General features: G+C 41.2%; 1 protein-coding gene across 1 annotated transcript; it reads left to right on the plus strand.

Moving 5' to 3' along the window:
- Window positions 1-1,357: 1,357 nt before the first annotated feature.
- dhtkd1 (dehydrogenase E1 and transketolase domain containing 1) lies at window positions 1,358-13,899 on the plus strand. The gene is made up of 17 exons (XM_087797138.1): window positions 1,358-1,705; window positions 1,919-2,071; window positions 3,005-3,216; window positions 3,276-3,470; window positions 3,537-3,806; window positions 7,534-7,705; window positions 7,778-7,976; window positions 8,104-8,416; window positions 8,500-8,584; window positions 9,491-9,630; window positions 9,700-9,850; window positions 9,909-10,015; window positions 11,628-11,792; window positions 11,873-11,955; window positions 12,081-12,250; window positions 13,221-13,306; window positions 13,379-13,899. Exons 1-17 carry the CDS (start codon window positions 1,534-1,536, stop codon window positions 13,478-13,480), a joined length of 2,775 nt encoding a protein of 924 aa, XP_087653264.1. The 5' UTR covers window positions 1,358-1,533; the 3' UTR covers window positions 13,481-13,899.
- The last annotated feature ends 432 nt before the right edge of the window (window positions 13,900-14,331 follow it).

Here is a 14,331-nt window from a genome sequence, read left to right on the forward strand (position 1 = left end):
TAGAGCGAGGTGTTACTCAAAAGTCTAGCTGAAGTGCCAACTCCTCACCCAACAGAGAATGGAAACTAAATTTTGACGAAGATCAAGACCTGAATGTAATGCATACCTTTTTATAGAGAAGATTCATGTTGAACTTTGCGGTCCCCTTCCTCATCCTTTTTTTTCATCCTCAACCAGTGGAGGATGAAAATCACCTGTTCGTGTTCCCATGACAACACTGGGTACTTATTAGTTTTTTTTTTTCATACGCAAGATTTATTGGCAATCATTTCATGATACCGGTGCAACTATACAATATATCGAGATACCGTTAGAAACGAGGATACATTCGTAGTGTTGCCCGAGTAATTTTATTTTATTTAATTTAATCAATAAAGTTTTAGCTTACCTTATCTTAGTACTTGACTCTGGCGTTGCAGGATTTACAGACTGCATGGTAATGACTGCTGCCATCTAGCGACCGGACGAAGAATTGCAACATGAAAATGGTGGGAATTCCTGCAGTGGTAAGAGCAGGTAATTTTTGTTGCATTTATTGTGTCAAACATCTATTTATTTTGGCTAAATTATTATTTTTTAGATATGAAAGAAATCTGATGGTTTAAACCCGACCTTATATTTTATTTAGCATGTGATCAAATACTGTTTGTAGTGAACGTTTTAATACCCTAGTCACGTTAGTATAAACTCGTACACGTGTCAATTGAGAGAGTGCGACTTCTCATTTTATGCTATTGGACCCTTGAACACGGTTGTAAATCGCTGGTCAAAACAAGACATTGACCTGTTGAAAGATGTATCCCAACATGCATTCATAGGAAAGTGTGACTCAATATATTTGTCCTTGAACGGTTTCACAGGTGCTGACCACTGCAGAATAAAAGTCCACAGCTGTGGTTTAAGAGGTTTCTTTTCACGCCGTTTCTACATTTAACATAAGCGTAACAAAACAAATGTAGCAGTGTGATGAAGTCACAGTGAGATAACTTATCAATAGTCTGATTCTCACTGTAGGTGAATGTCGCCCCCTAGTGGATTTAGTAAACACGACATCGAAAAGCTTAACGTTCATTCGGTTTATTAAATTGTTATATAATATTGTACTCAAAACTACAGGGTTTATTTACTCCTGTCACAACAAAGGATAAAAAAAGAAATATAATTTGAATATGCATTAGTTTATTGATTTGGACATCAACGCAACATTTATTTCCATAAACCCCTGAACGCAGCACAGTATCATCGCCTGACACTTGTTGCTCTACGTCACCGGAACCAACTTGTTTGGCCTTTAAAAAAACACCTTTAAAGTCAAGTTCGGTGACACTATTAGCACGTTTTGTATTCGTTTAAATAAGATAAAAAATAAATGAAATATAAAAATTGCGGGAGTTAATAAACTAAACTTTCCTGTGTTCAGCCAATGAGGCGCGCGCGTGACGTCTCCTCCCACACCCGCCGTGTGTCGCCAGTATGGCCGCCGACCTGTAGCAGTTCACGAGTATAACTTTGACTTTTACAATTAAAAAAAACATGTATGCGCTTCTGTGTCTGCGGGGCCCGCTGAGCAGACTCTCGCCCAGGGTGTCTCGGCAGGCGGTGGGCTGCTGGTATCACACAGAGAAGGGTGTTTATGGCTTCCAACCCAAGCGCAGCAGCAGGGCGCACACGGCGGAGGACGACCGCATCACTGCGCTCAACCAAGGTCAGTCACCTTCTGGGAATAAATGAAGGATCTTATTAAATTAAATGAGAATTATAAAGTCCCTAAAAAAGATAATTGAAATGGAGATGAGTTGCTGTGTTTGTGTAGAGCTCTATCGAGTTGTGTAACACATTAATCCTGGATGTCAACAGCAAAACTACACCTTGTGTTCTTCAGCAGGTATTTTTGAAATGCATGTCATTTTGTCCACAGATCACAGTCTTGCTCGTCTGGTGGAAGCATACAGAGCACATGGACACAAGGCTGCTAAAATTAACCCTCTCCTGCCAGAGCAGCCTGTTGTTTACAGCGTCCCAGAGATAAACACACTCGCAGGAACGATGACGGGACAACTCAACACTTCAGGTGTGTGACGTCAAACCTGGATCTCTGTGATGGCTTAAATTCTGGAACTCCTGTTGTGTTATCAGCTTTATCTTGACCTTTAAAGTATATACTTTATTGAGTATTGTTTTGATTGTTAAAGGGCTTTGTGACCCTGGTCTTGAAAGGGCTATACAAATAAAAATTAATTACTTACTTACTTACTTCCATTGTCCTTTATGAGTCACTTGCACATTTGTGTAATGTGTACGATAATCCTAGATGTCCAGAGATCATGATAGATTAGTGGTTCAACTTCATTGACACTTATTGACACGTGGATTTCTCTAAGGAGATGAATAAAGTATCTATCTATCTATCTATCTTATAATTTAACATTGGTCAAACTGAAACACTTTTAAAAGAAGTGTAAGACTATGACATCAATACCTCAACATATGTAAACTATTAACTGTAATGAAGTAAGAAACATATTAGTATATAGTAAAACAAGGGGTCAACACCACTTATTTTCACCAGTTTCTGATTTAATACCTAATATTATCCTGCTACATTAAATTGTACTGATATAGGTACATAACGTAAAAAATTGAAAATTGTTAGTAGCAATGAGCTGCCTTAAACAGGATTCTGGACGTGGCTCACCATTACCCACATTAGGCATGACCCGAAACAGGAGCTCGTACTGCAGCACCTTCGGCACCACAGAGATCATGAATCCATAATTATATCGTCTGCGTCTTGTGCTATTATCAGCATTTCCTGAAAATAACATTCATCTATTTGAGCTATTTTGCCAAGAAAAAACATGGATGATCATATAATGTGTGTCTGAAGGATTTTGTAATAAGAATTTGGATGAAAAAAACTGTGAAATCTACTGGGAAAAGGACAATTCTATGCATTTTAAGAAACGGCAGTCATTCAATGTTGTGGCTCTGTTTGATTGTGCAGGATTACGACACTTTGGCAAGACGGTGGGCTCTGTGGAGGAGGTGCAGGCCTACCTGGAGCAGGCCTACTGTGGCCACCTCTCAGTGGAGGTCAGTCAGCTCAAGAACCTTGAGGAGAGGGAATGGTTCGCTGACCGTTTTGAAGAGTTGAAGAAGACAAGCTTCTCTCCTGAGGAGAAAAAGAAGCTTGCAGAAATCATGTTGCAGTCTCAGGTAAGGAAATGCTCAAATGTAAAAAAAACAAATAGTGACTCTGCTATTCTGTTTGAAAGGAATTTGACCACTTCCTGGCCACAAAATTTGCCACAGTGAAGCGTTACGGTGGTGAAGGAGCAGAGAGCATGATGGGATTTTTTTACGAGCTTTTCCACCAAGCTGCCCACTCTGGAATCACTGATGTGGTCGTTGGCATGCCTCACAGGGGGCGCCTTAACCTGCTTACTGGTCTACTCAAGTTCCCGCCTGAGGTTTGATCTGTTACCCAACCAACCCCTCACATGCACCTGATGAACGAATATCTTCTCTTCCTCTAGCTGATGTTTCGTAAGATGCGTGGCCTCAGCGAGTTCCCTGAGACATCACCCTCTATCGGTGATGTCCTCTCCCACCTCACGTCCTCAGTGGAGCTGGACTTTGGAGCACAAAAACCTGTTCATGTGACCCTGCTGCCTAACCCGTCTCACCTGGAGGCCATCAACCCTGTGGCTATGGGCAAAGCTCGAGCAAGGCAGCAGCTCCGGAAAGAGGGAGACTACTCCTCTCAAGACAGTGCTCAGCCCGGTGACCAAGTCATCTGTCTGCAGGTTTGAGCAACTTATTTGTTAGCATTTCAACTATAAGTCCTTGAGTGTTTTATTAAGGTACAGCTAATTCCACACAACACAATGATTAACTTTAATAATACCTTTTTACTTTTTCCTTGCTTTTTTCAAGGATTAATATTTCAAATTTTTTAGCACAAAGATTTTCCCATTTTATCCCTGATGTATACAACGTTAATATTTTCACAGTTAATGCCCAATTTTTAAGACAAGCAACAAAGGTTTTAATGTATGGCTTCCCCCATACACCCCAACTAGGCTTCAACTTAAATGTGTAAAAGGTTTTAAGTTACGTTGTCCTTTAAAATAAGTGTATGAAATTGGAGACTGACTCTCCTTCGGGAAATTGTTTTTCCAGCCAGCACACAGCAATACAGAACAATAACAAAGTTTCTATAAAAAGAAAGTAAAGATGACACAATCCAAGTCTAAAGTTAAAGAACAAGATCAAAGAATAACAAAGACAAAGGATACAAAGATTAACATAGAATATTATCATGTACAATTCTGAGTGACTCCTGCAACCAAACTCAGAATTGTACAATCTAATAGCCCGAGGAATGAATGAGTCCCTGAGTCTATTAGTTTTGCATCTGGGGAGGAGTATTCGTGCTCCATCTGCTTCTCTGCTCACTGATGACGGTGTTCAGAGGATGACTGTCATCATCCATGATGGACAGTAGTTTGTCCAGTGATCTCCCCTCAGTAACTGTCACCAGTGAGTCCAGCTTCATGCCAACCACAGAGCAACCCTTCTGATTAACCTGTCCAACCGGTTGACACTCTTGGACACATTCCCACCCCAACACACCCCAACACAAAACAGGACACTGGCCACCACAGACTGGCAGAACATGCAGAGGAGCTTCCTGCAAATGTTAAATGATCGGAGCCTCCTTAGTCTACTCTGGACTGGTCCTGCAGCACAGACCATGTGTATAAGAAAGTTCAGTTTACTGCCCAGCCACACACCGAGGTACTTAGTTGTCAACTATTTCGACCTCGTCGCCTCTGATGGACTCTGGACGTGGCTTTGTCCTGGACCTCCCAAAGTCCAAGACCAGCTCCTTGGTCTTTGAGGTGTTCAGCTGCAAGTGGTTCCTCTCACTCCAGTCAACAAAGTCATGTGACGTCACATCAGACTCCTATACTCGTCTTTGCTGTTGTCCCAGATGCATCCAACAATGGCAGTGTCGTCAGCATACTTCTGGACAAGACTCCGCTGAAGTCTGCAGTATATATGGTGAAGAGGAGAGGGGCCAGTACTGTCCCCTGAGGTGCTCCTGTACTGCACACCACAGTGTCCGACATGATGTCCTTCAGCCTGACATACTGTGGTCGATCAGTAAGATAATCCGAGATCCAGGAGACCAGACCAGGGTCACATGCATCGGTGAACTATAGTTTATTCAAACTGTCCTAGCTCTTTAGGGTGACAGGCAGGGCCTGTCATAGGGTACATAAAACACAATCAACCTATATTTATTTTGGACTGTAAACTCACAAAATGGTGTATACTAAGTAAGTAATAGTTATTTGTAAAGCGCTTTTCTAGACCAGGGTCACAAAGCGCTTTAGATATCAAAAACAATATACAGCTAAAATACATGCTTAAAAGGCCGAGACGCATAAGTAAAACACAGGAGTCCCAGAAAATCAGGTAAAGGCTGCACAATAAGAATGTCTTAAGATGTTTCTTGAAGGAGTCAGTAGATCCATCAAACACAGGGGGAAAGGAAGATCGTTTCAAAGCTTAGGAGCAACAGCCTGGAAGGATTTCTCTCCTCTGTTCCTGAACCGTGTGCGAGGAACCATCAGTAGATTCTGATCCACAGACCTCAGAGCCCGAACTGGGGTGTAAGGCTGGATAACTGATGTAAAGAAGAGCCTCACCATGAATAGATCTGAAAGTATGAACCAGTATTTTAAAATTGATCCTGAAACAAACTGGGAGCCAGTGAAGAGTTTTAAGGATCGGGGAAATACTAGAGTCTAGTAGAAGAACTCGCAGTATCTCTAGTAACTAGAGCATCCAGCTCTACTGCTCATTTGATCCAACTGAGCCCCAGATACTGAACAGCTTAGTCAATAGTTTGCTAGAAATCAAACAATGGCTGAGTGAAAACACTTTGCAGCTAAATGACAAGGTTCCAGGGTTGAGTCATTATTGGGTGACTTAGGTCAGTCTTTCAAACTAAGCCTGGCAACCTGGGTGTTGTATTTGACAAAGACATGTCTCTAGTGCAACACCACAGAGCTAGCAGTTCGATCGATCGATAAAAAACAATAAAGGACCCAGAACAGAACCTTGAGGGACTCCACAAAACAGATCCGCCGATTCAGACCTTATTTGATTGGCAGATACACTGAGACTGCGCCCAGAAAGGTATGACCACTGTAACAAAGACCCAGACAGTCCCACTTCATCCCTCAGTCTTCTCAGCAGGATCTGGTGATCAACTGTCTCAAAGGCTGAGGACAGATCCAAGAGAACCAGAACAGTGTATTGACCCGAGTCAGCTGACATCATGATGTCACTGGACACTTTCAGTAAGGCTGTCTCCGTAGAGTGATGTTTGCGGAAGCCAGACTGAAACTTCTCATGGAAGTCGCTCTGATCCAGGAACAACGACAGCTGCTCAGACACCACCTTCTCCAAGATCTTGGACAAGAAGGGAAGCTAAGAAATGGGCCTGAAATTACTGAGGTTATTTGGGTCTAAGCCTGACTTTTTGGGTAAAGGCTCCACAATGGCATGTTTAAATGCATTGGGAAAAACCCCTATGGAAAGGGAGAAGTTCACCATTTTGTTCACCCAGGGGCCAATTAAAATTACACACTTTAATAAAGAGGCTACATGGAAGGACGAGCAAGAGGAGGGTTTCATCTTGCTCACCAGTGCTGAAATATCAGCCAGAGTTACAGGCTTATAGAAGGCCCAGAAGGTAGAGACAGGCTCAGTGACAACAGGGGTTCCACACAAAAGGGAAGGGAATTTCTCTTTGATCAATTTAATTTTGTCAGTGAAAAATCTCAACAAAGCATTGTCTTTCGACAAAGTCTCTTCAGACTCAGGATCTTTATTTGCTTGCTTTTTTCTGAATTGTCAATTTAACAGGTGCAACTTGATCCAGTATATCAACACGATGATTTTAGTGAAACAGTGAATCAAATTGTCTACGTCATGGCAATCATTGAAGAAAAGAGGGTCACACAGCAGAAAAAACGACTGCTGTATTGGCTGAGATAACACGCCTCTGAGACCCAACTTTTAATGGTTTAGACTCGGGGATAAAGTCCAAGTTAAACAAAACAAGAGAATGATCACTCAGATGGACATTATGTACAGATACATGTCCAGGCCAAGAGTAAAAACTAAGTCTAAAATGTGGCCTTTTTGGTGAGTAGGTTCAGAAATATGTTGCTCAAAATTAAAGGCTTAAGTTAAAGTCAAAAGTACTTTAGCAATATTATTATTGATTATTATATAATTATACACTAGCTACACACAGTCCCTCAAACTGGAAGAGAACTTACGAACTTCTTGCTGTACTATTTTTTTGAACTGTGTTTTCGAGGAAAATCTTCAATAGTGATGCACAACAATCAGCAATGTGACTCTAAATCCCTGCTGTTATTTCTACTAGTGTATTTTAGCATTATTTTTGAAGCTTCACAACATGTTGACAAAGACGTCTCTCTTCCACAGGTCCATGGTGACGGCTCTTTTCCTGGTCAAGGTATAGTTCCAGAAACGTTGACCCTCTCGAACCTTCCTCACTACAGAGTGGGGGGCAGCATTCACCTGATTGTCAACAACCAAGTGGGCTACACGACTCCCTCAGAGAGAGGCAGATCTTCTCTGTACTGCAGCGATGTCGGTCAGTGAGGATCATCCTCTCATGGAGTGTCTTTGATGGTGCCTTTTCTAATGTCAGTGGTTGGGCTTACAGGTAAGATGGTGAACTGTGCGGTGATCCATGTCAATGGTGACGACGCAGAGGACGTGATGAGGGCCACTCGTCTGGCAGTGGAGTACCAGAGGCACTTCAGGAAGGACGTTATCTTGGACCTGATCTGCTACAGACAGTGGGGCCACAATGAAATGGACGAACCTTTTTTCACCAACCCAGCCATGTACAAGATTATCCGGTTAGTCAATTATCCAACATATTGCTATTCTTCAAATGTCAAATCTTCTCCCACTCATCCATCTAGTGGTCCGAGTCATATCAGAGGCTATATAGTGTCATTTTTTAAAATAAGCTTTGCCTCACAGGTCCAGAAAAAGCGTCCCTGATTCCTACTCAGACCAGCTCATCGCCGAGGGTCTGATGACAGAAGACGAGTGCCACCAGATCAAGACTAAACACTACGCCTTGCTTAATGACAAACTGGCCAACATGACCTTGTATAGTCCACCACCCACCAACCTTCAGGGTCGTTGGGGGGACCTGGTGGAACCACAGCCCAGAGTCACCAGGTGGGACACCGGCGTTCCCATTTCACTCCTGCAGTTCGTAGGCGCAAAGTCAGTTGAAATCCCTGAGCATATCCAGGTTCACAGCCACCTGGTGAAGACCCACGTCCAGGTCTGGATACTCTCAGCTTAAAGTCAATTGTTGTCCTTGAATCAAAAAAAGTTACACAATACTTTTACCGTTTGTGTCGTCAGGCTCGGCTTCAAAAACTGGAAGAGGGAACTAAACTGGACTGGTCCACAGCAGAAGCATTAGCCTTTGGCTCCCTTCTCTGCCAAGGTCACTGTTTGTTTTGTATTGGTTCGATTGTATATAAGAAGATTGATTCGAGGGTGACATTGTGTGATAAATTGTTGCTCAAAATGTGAAATCATTATGTGGTTAACGAGAACATAAGTAACAGAAATTGTACTCATTAAGGTGAATAGTGTGTCTGAACAATGCGCAACATGAGAACAGTGATTGTGAATTTGGGAGTAACTATAAAAGTCATAAATTCTTATGTTCATAATACAGTTCTAATTACGTCAATAGTCCAAGCATGCTCCTGCATGCAAAGGATCATGGGATGAATGACTTGCCGTCCTATCAGAAACAACACTGCGTTGATGAGCTTCATGGAAAACTTTTTTTTTGATATGCATTAGTGTCCTTGGGGAACAAAGAGAACATGTGAATTGGAAAAGTAGTGCCTTTATAGATGTTCATCACCTGAAAGCTGCTGGAATCAGAAAATCGATCAGGCATGTGTGAAGTAGATGATTACGACCTTCAGCCTCTCGAGCATTTTACTGATCATTGTTTGAGAGCATAGTGGAATAGAAAGGAGTCAAATTTAGCTCTTAAAAATGTATTTGGAGCCTCAGTTTGATCAATTTTTTTCCCTCTGTTCCCATCATGTTTTTTTTATCCTCCTTTTTCTTTCTGTGTCATCAATTTTGAATGTCACATCTAAGTAGAGTTGCTGCAGACGTGGATCAAAGCTGCTGTTTCGCTTTGAAACCACCCACATGAATCAAAAGTGCCTTTAAAATTAGACTATCAAGGATGTTTCTCATCTTTTAGCATCATTTGTCTTAAGACCAGAATTTATTTTCTACGCCATAGTTTTAAATATTCATGAGCTTTTTATTGTTGGTTGTTGCTGTATAAAAAAAACAACTTGTTTTTTCATATGTTCTTCAGGCTTCAATATTCGGATCAGTGGACAGGATGTGGGTAGAGGGACGTTCAGTCAGCGTCATGCTATGGTGGTTTGTCAAGAAACCAACGACATGTACATTCCTCTAAACCACGTCATCTCGGAGCAGACGGGTCAACTGGAGGTAAGGAGTTCCCTAGAGATGAAACTTTTAAATTCTAGACTGATTCATTGTCCCATTGTCCATGTTCAGGTGTGTAACAGCCCTCTCTCTGAGGAAGCGGTGCTCGGGTTCGAGTATGGAATGAGCATCGCTCAGCCAAAGCTTTTGCCAATCTGGGAAGCCCAGTTTGGAGACTTCTTCAATGGAGCTCAGATCATCTTTGACACCTTCATTTCTGGAGGTAAAGGCAGGAATTTATGAACATGCTTGATGATATTTAAACATAAATGTGTGTCCAGGTGAGGCCAAGTGGCTCCTGCAGTGTGGAATGGTGATCCTGCTGCCCCACGGCTACGACGGAGCAGGACCTGAACACTCGTCTTGTCGTATGGAGCGTTTCCTCCAGGTTTGTCAGAGCGATCACAAGGTTGTTGTTTGATAGGTTTTCTCAACATGCTGAAGTGCCTTGTTGTATGACAAGTGTCACTGCTGCAGTAGTTTGCAGAACCAGTTTAGGATTTTAAAATGACTCAGTCTGATCAAGTATTTAGAAAAAGGACTACCATAAATATTCTTCAGCTGCAAAAGAAAAGCTTTAGTGATAATCAAGTTGAAGTGAAAACTGAATCAGAATTACAGAAGTTTCATGAATGATAGTGTGTAGAGAGTGTTGAACACTACACACAACTGGCATCGTCAAGGAAGGTTAAAGAAAAACGTGGATGAACAAGTAGCGATGGGTTTTGAAGGTCTTCTGGCATTCAGTGCAGAAAGTGAGTGAGTCAGATTATTCACTCTTCACAAAAGTGTCAAGCTGTCAATTACACTGCTAGAAAAATTTTGTTTTTTTTGAAGCAGAAATATTTTTATTCATCCACATCAGGAGTGCAGAAGTGTACCTCATGCTTCTCCGGACACAGTTTTCCAACAGACTTCAAGGACGTTAAGTTGTCACAGGACAATTTCAGCATTTAACACGTTTTTGGTTAAACTCGACTGCACTGTTCAGAAGAGGAAGAAGCTTTTTAAATGCCTTTGTGATAGATTATTGACAAAATATGGGGAAAATTAACTCCAATTTAAAATCACTAATCTTAATCTCAAATGTCAGAGGTCAATTTCTGTCGTGACTATGGCCCAGTCATGAGAACATTTTTTAAATGGTATTTATATTTTTATATTTTGATATTCAATGTTTTTTGAATTCAGAGTCAGTTGATCAGGGCAGACTTCAATATGAAGACATGAGGCACTGACAGTGGGGACATCTGATCAGGCCATCTAGTTGATCACATTCACTGTTCGTCATTAGTAGTCGGAGAGAAAAGGGAACGTGTTTTTGTTCCGCACAGGTCATGACCTCATTGGAATCTGCTCTATATGTGGTCACTAAACATTCATGTGAGAGCAGGTGCAACTACGTCTGGTCATACGTGTGGATTTCCAATGTCAGGAAACGCACGTTGAGTAGAGCGACAGCTGCAGTCTTTCATGGAATACTGAGCACTGAAATGCTTCCGAGAACATTGTTCATATCGTTGAAGTCATTTGCCAAGTCCAACTAAAACAATTCACTTTTGATTTCTCCGCTGTGACTATCCTCTTCATCTCACATCAATGATGGAACCAGACAGTCATTTTCTCATTACTCAAGTATAATCATATCAACCGGATTAAAGCACACTTGATTGTTTTTGTCATTAATCTTCCGAACACGTTCACTAATCCCTGAACTCTGGTTAAATCATATATTTTGATAAGCAAAAAGATAAATCACTTGAACAAATGTTTTTTTTTGCCAACTCCTTGATTGACAATTTTGTTTATTTTAATCTAAATGATTCTGCTGTGTTCGAGCTGTCAATCTGATCCAGCTGTGAGAGCATGTGCTGCTGCTGTGGTTGATTGAAATCACAGGAGTTTATCAGCCAGTGTGACAAGAAGACTTGAACACGCCGTTGGGTTTTATCCAGGAAATGACTTGTCTTTGTGACATAAAAGACGCCCTGCATTTTCAGATGTGCGACAGCAAAGAGGAGGGAGTCGACGGTGATCATGTGAACATGGCTGTGGTCAATCCCACCTCCTCCGCTCAGTACTTCCACCTGCTGAGGCGACAGATGATCCGCAACTTTCGCAAACCTCTCATTGTTGTTGGACCCAAAACTCTTCTCAGATTTTCAGTAGGCGTCACGTTCTATTCCCTTCTGTTCCTTTTGCTCCAGAAGTATTCCAGTAGGGTAAATGACTGTTCATCCTCCAGGGGGCGGCTTCCAGTCTCAGCGAAATGGCTCCAGGAACTTCTTTCAGACCAGTGATAGGAGATAACTTGGCCCCTGCAGAAAGGTACGAGAAGCTCCAAGCACCACTAATATTACCACCGGTTAAGTTGGTTGAGTCCATTTCTTGTTGTAATGCTGTATTTGTCCATTTACTTTCCGGCTACTAAACGTTGCTGTGTTGCCCCTCAGTGTCCAGAAGGTGGTGCTGTGCTCAGGCAAACACTACTATGCTTTGCTGAAGCAGAGAGAGTCATCTGCACCAGCCCAGCAGGACACGGCCATCGTGAGGGTGGAGGAGCTGTGTCCGTTTCCACTGGAGGCTCTTCAACAGGAGCTCCACAAGTACCCTAATGCTAAAGGTGAAGAAGTTTACCTCCATCTTGTTCTTTCCTTTCTGCAGTACCACTGCTATTGTTGGCCAGAAATCTCTACCTTGACGCGAAAATCATTAAATTACAGTGACTATCACCAGCAGAATCCATTGAATAGTTATAGTATATATCAATATTTTGTCAAAAAACTAGTTGAAAACATAAGTATTAAAAAGTCAAAATTAATTATAGAAGAAAAAAATTGCATCGATCAATAGCTTAGGTCGATAAGGCTGAAAACTCCAGAAAAACAAGGATACATTTGTCAGATGAAAGGATGGTTTAAAATTACACAACATGCATTAATATTTACCTTAAAAAGGTTATTGTGAATTTAAAAATGTTTGATGCTGAGGTTTGTTTGACACATGAGAGCTTGATCATCGACACGTCAAATCTTGAATTAAAATTCTCTGCATGAGCTGAAATAACAATATAATTAGATTTTTAACGTTTATCGCTTGTTGACAACAAGTCATACAGGTGCAGAAACATGGTTGTCCTACTGCTAAACAAATACCTTTAGCAACAGCTGCTCATCAAACAACACTATTGCAGTTTGTTTGATCTCAAAAAATGTTCTTGGCCAGTAACGTACTTTGTGGAGATGTTGATCAGCTATAAATGTGTTCCTTTGCTCTATTGGCTGCTTGTTAAATGGTGAACTAAAAACTACCACGTTGCTGTTAAAACACATTTCAGCCGCAAGAAGGCTTGCGTTGATTTCTTAAGCCTTCCGTCTGTGAAAAATGTGACCCAGAGTTCAAGGCCTTCTGAGTTGGAACATTTGTTAAGTGTACTCGAGGCATTTCAACTCCAAAGTTAGGCCAGAGAGACAGTTAATCATACTAAATCCCCAAATAAAAGCAAATGCTTGTAAATGTAATCAAAGTAGATTGTTAATAAATCACTTCTCTGTGCTTCTGGAACACTTGCGCTGAATCCAACTGTCTTACAGAGTTTGTGTGGAGCCAGGAGGAGCCTCAGAACATGGGTCCGTGGTCATTTGTGGCTCCCAGGTTTGAAAAGCAGCTGGCCTGCAAGGTGAGTTACATCTGTAGTGATACATGATGTCATAAGCATCATGCTCTGAGTTTGAAATTCTCTGTGTTCCAGCTCCGGTTAGTGAGTCGACCTGCTCTTCCGGCACCCGCTGTGGGCATCGGAACTCTTCACCAGCAGCAGCAAGAGGCCATCCTGTCGGCCACCTTCTCCTAGAAGTGACTAGAATAAAACCATGTTTTTTGTTTGTGCTGATCTCAACCTCGCCCTCTCTAACTATGTTAAAAAGTAGATCATGTCAAGAAGTAAAGTTTAGATGCAACTGCAAGCATTACCGAACAAACGACTTAAACTCACCACTGATGTTGTACCACTCAGGTCCAGCTGTTGTGTAGTAGACCACACTATCATTTCAGAATCATGTCATCCTAACAAGTTGGAATTATACTTTATCACTTGGAGTTTAATACAAAACTTCTTGAAGGATGAGAAACATGTTGCTGACCCTGTCATCTGACCACTGAGGGGATTTGTGGGGAAGATTTGGGAAAGTCAGTGATCATGATTTTAAGATTTCAGTGGATGTAAATAGATAGAACATTTAAATATTTTCAAATAAATCTATTTTCACTTTGTGTGGTTTGTCAAATGCTTTTGAATAATTCATGGTGAATTGCTAAACAATGTCAGTTCAACTTGTGTTAATGTCATGACATTATTTACAAGAATAAGCCAGGACTAAATGTCTGTTTAGAATTAAATAGTATTTGACTTAATAATAACCAAATATCCTACTTGCCTTTTTTTTTGGCTCAAATAAATCTATTTACAGTTGACAATAACTATTCAGCTGTCTTCATTTAGAGTTGTTAAAGATAATTGTTAATGAAGAATTCATATGTCGTGTTTACGACACTTATATAATAAAAGTTTCTGATTCTGAAGAGACGCTCAAACCAACACATTAGCTGCCCTTTGACCTGCTTGCAAAACTTGTTAAATCAATAATAAAATAACATTTAATTTACCTTTGTGTGCACTGAAAACTCTTGGTTATTCTGGAGATT

The sequence above is a fragment of the Callionymus lyra genome, chromosome 8, assembly GCF_982586985.1.
Source record: "Callionymus lyra chromosome 8, fCalLyr1.hap1.1, whole genome shotgun sequence".
In the NCBI taxonomy this organism is placed as follows: domain Eukaryota; kingdom Metazoa; phylum Chordata; class Actinopteri; order Syngnathiformes; family Callionymidae; genus Callionymus; species Callionymus lyra.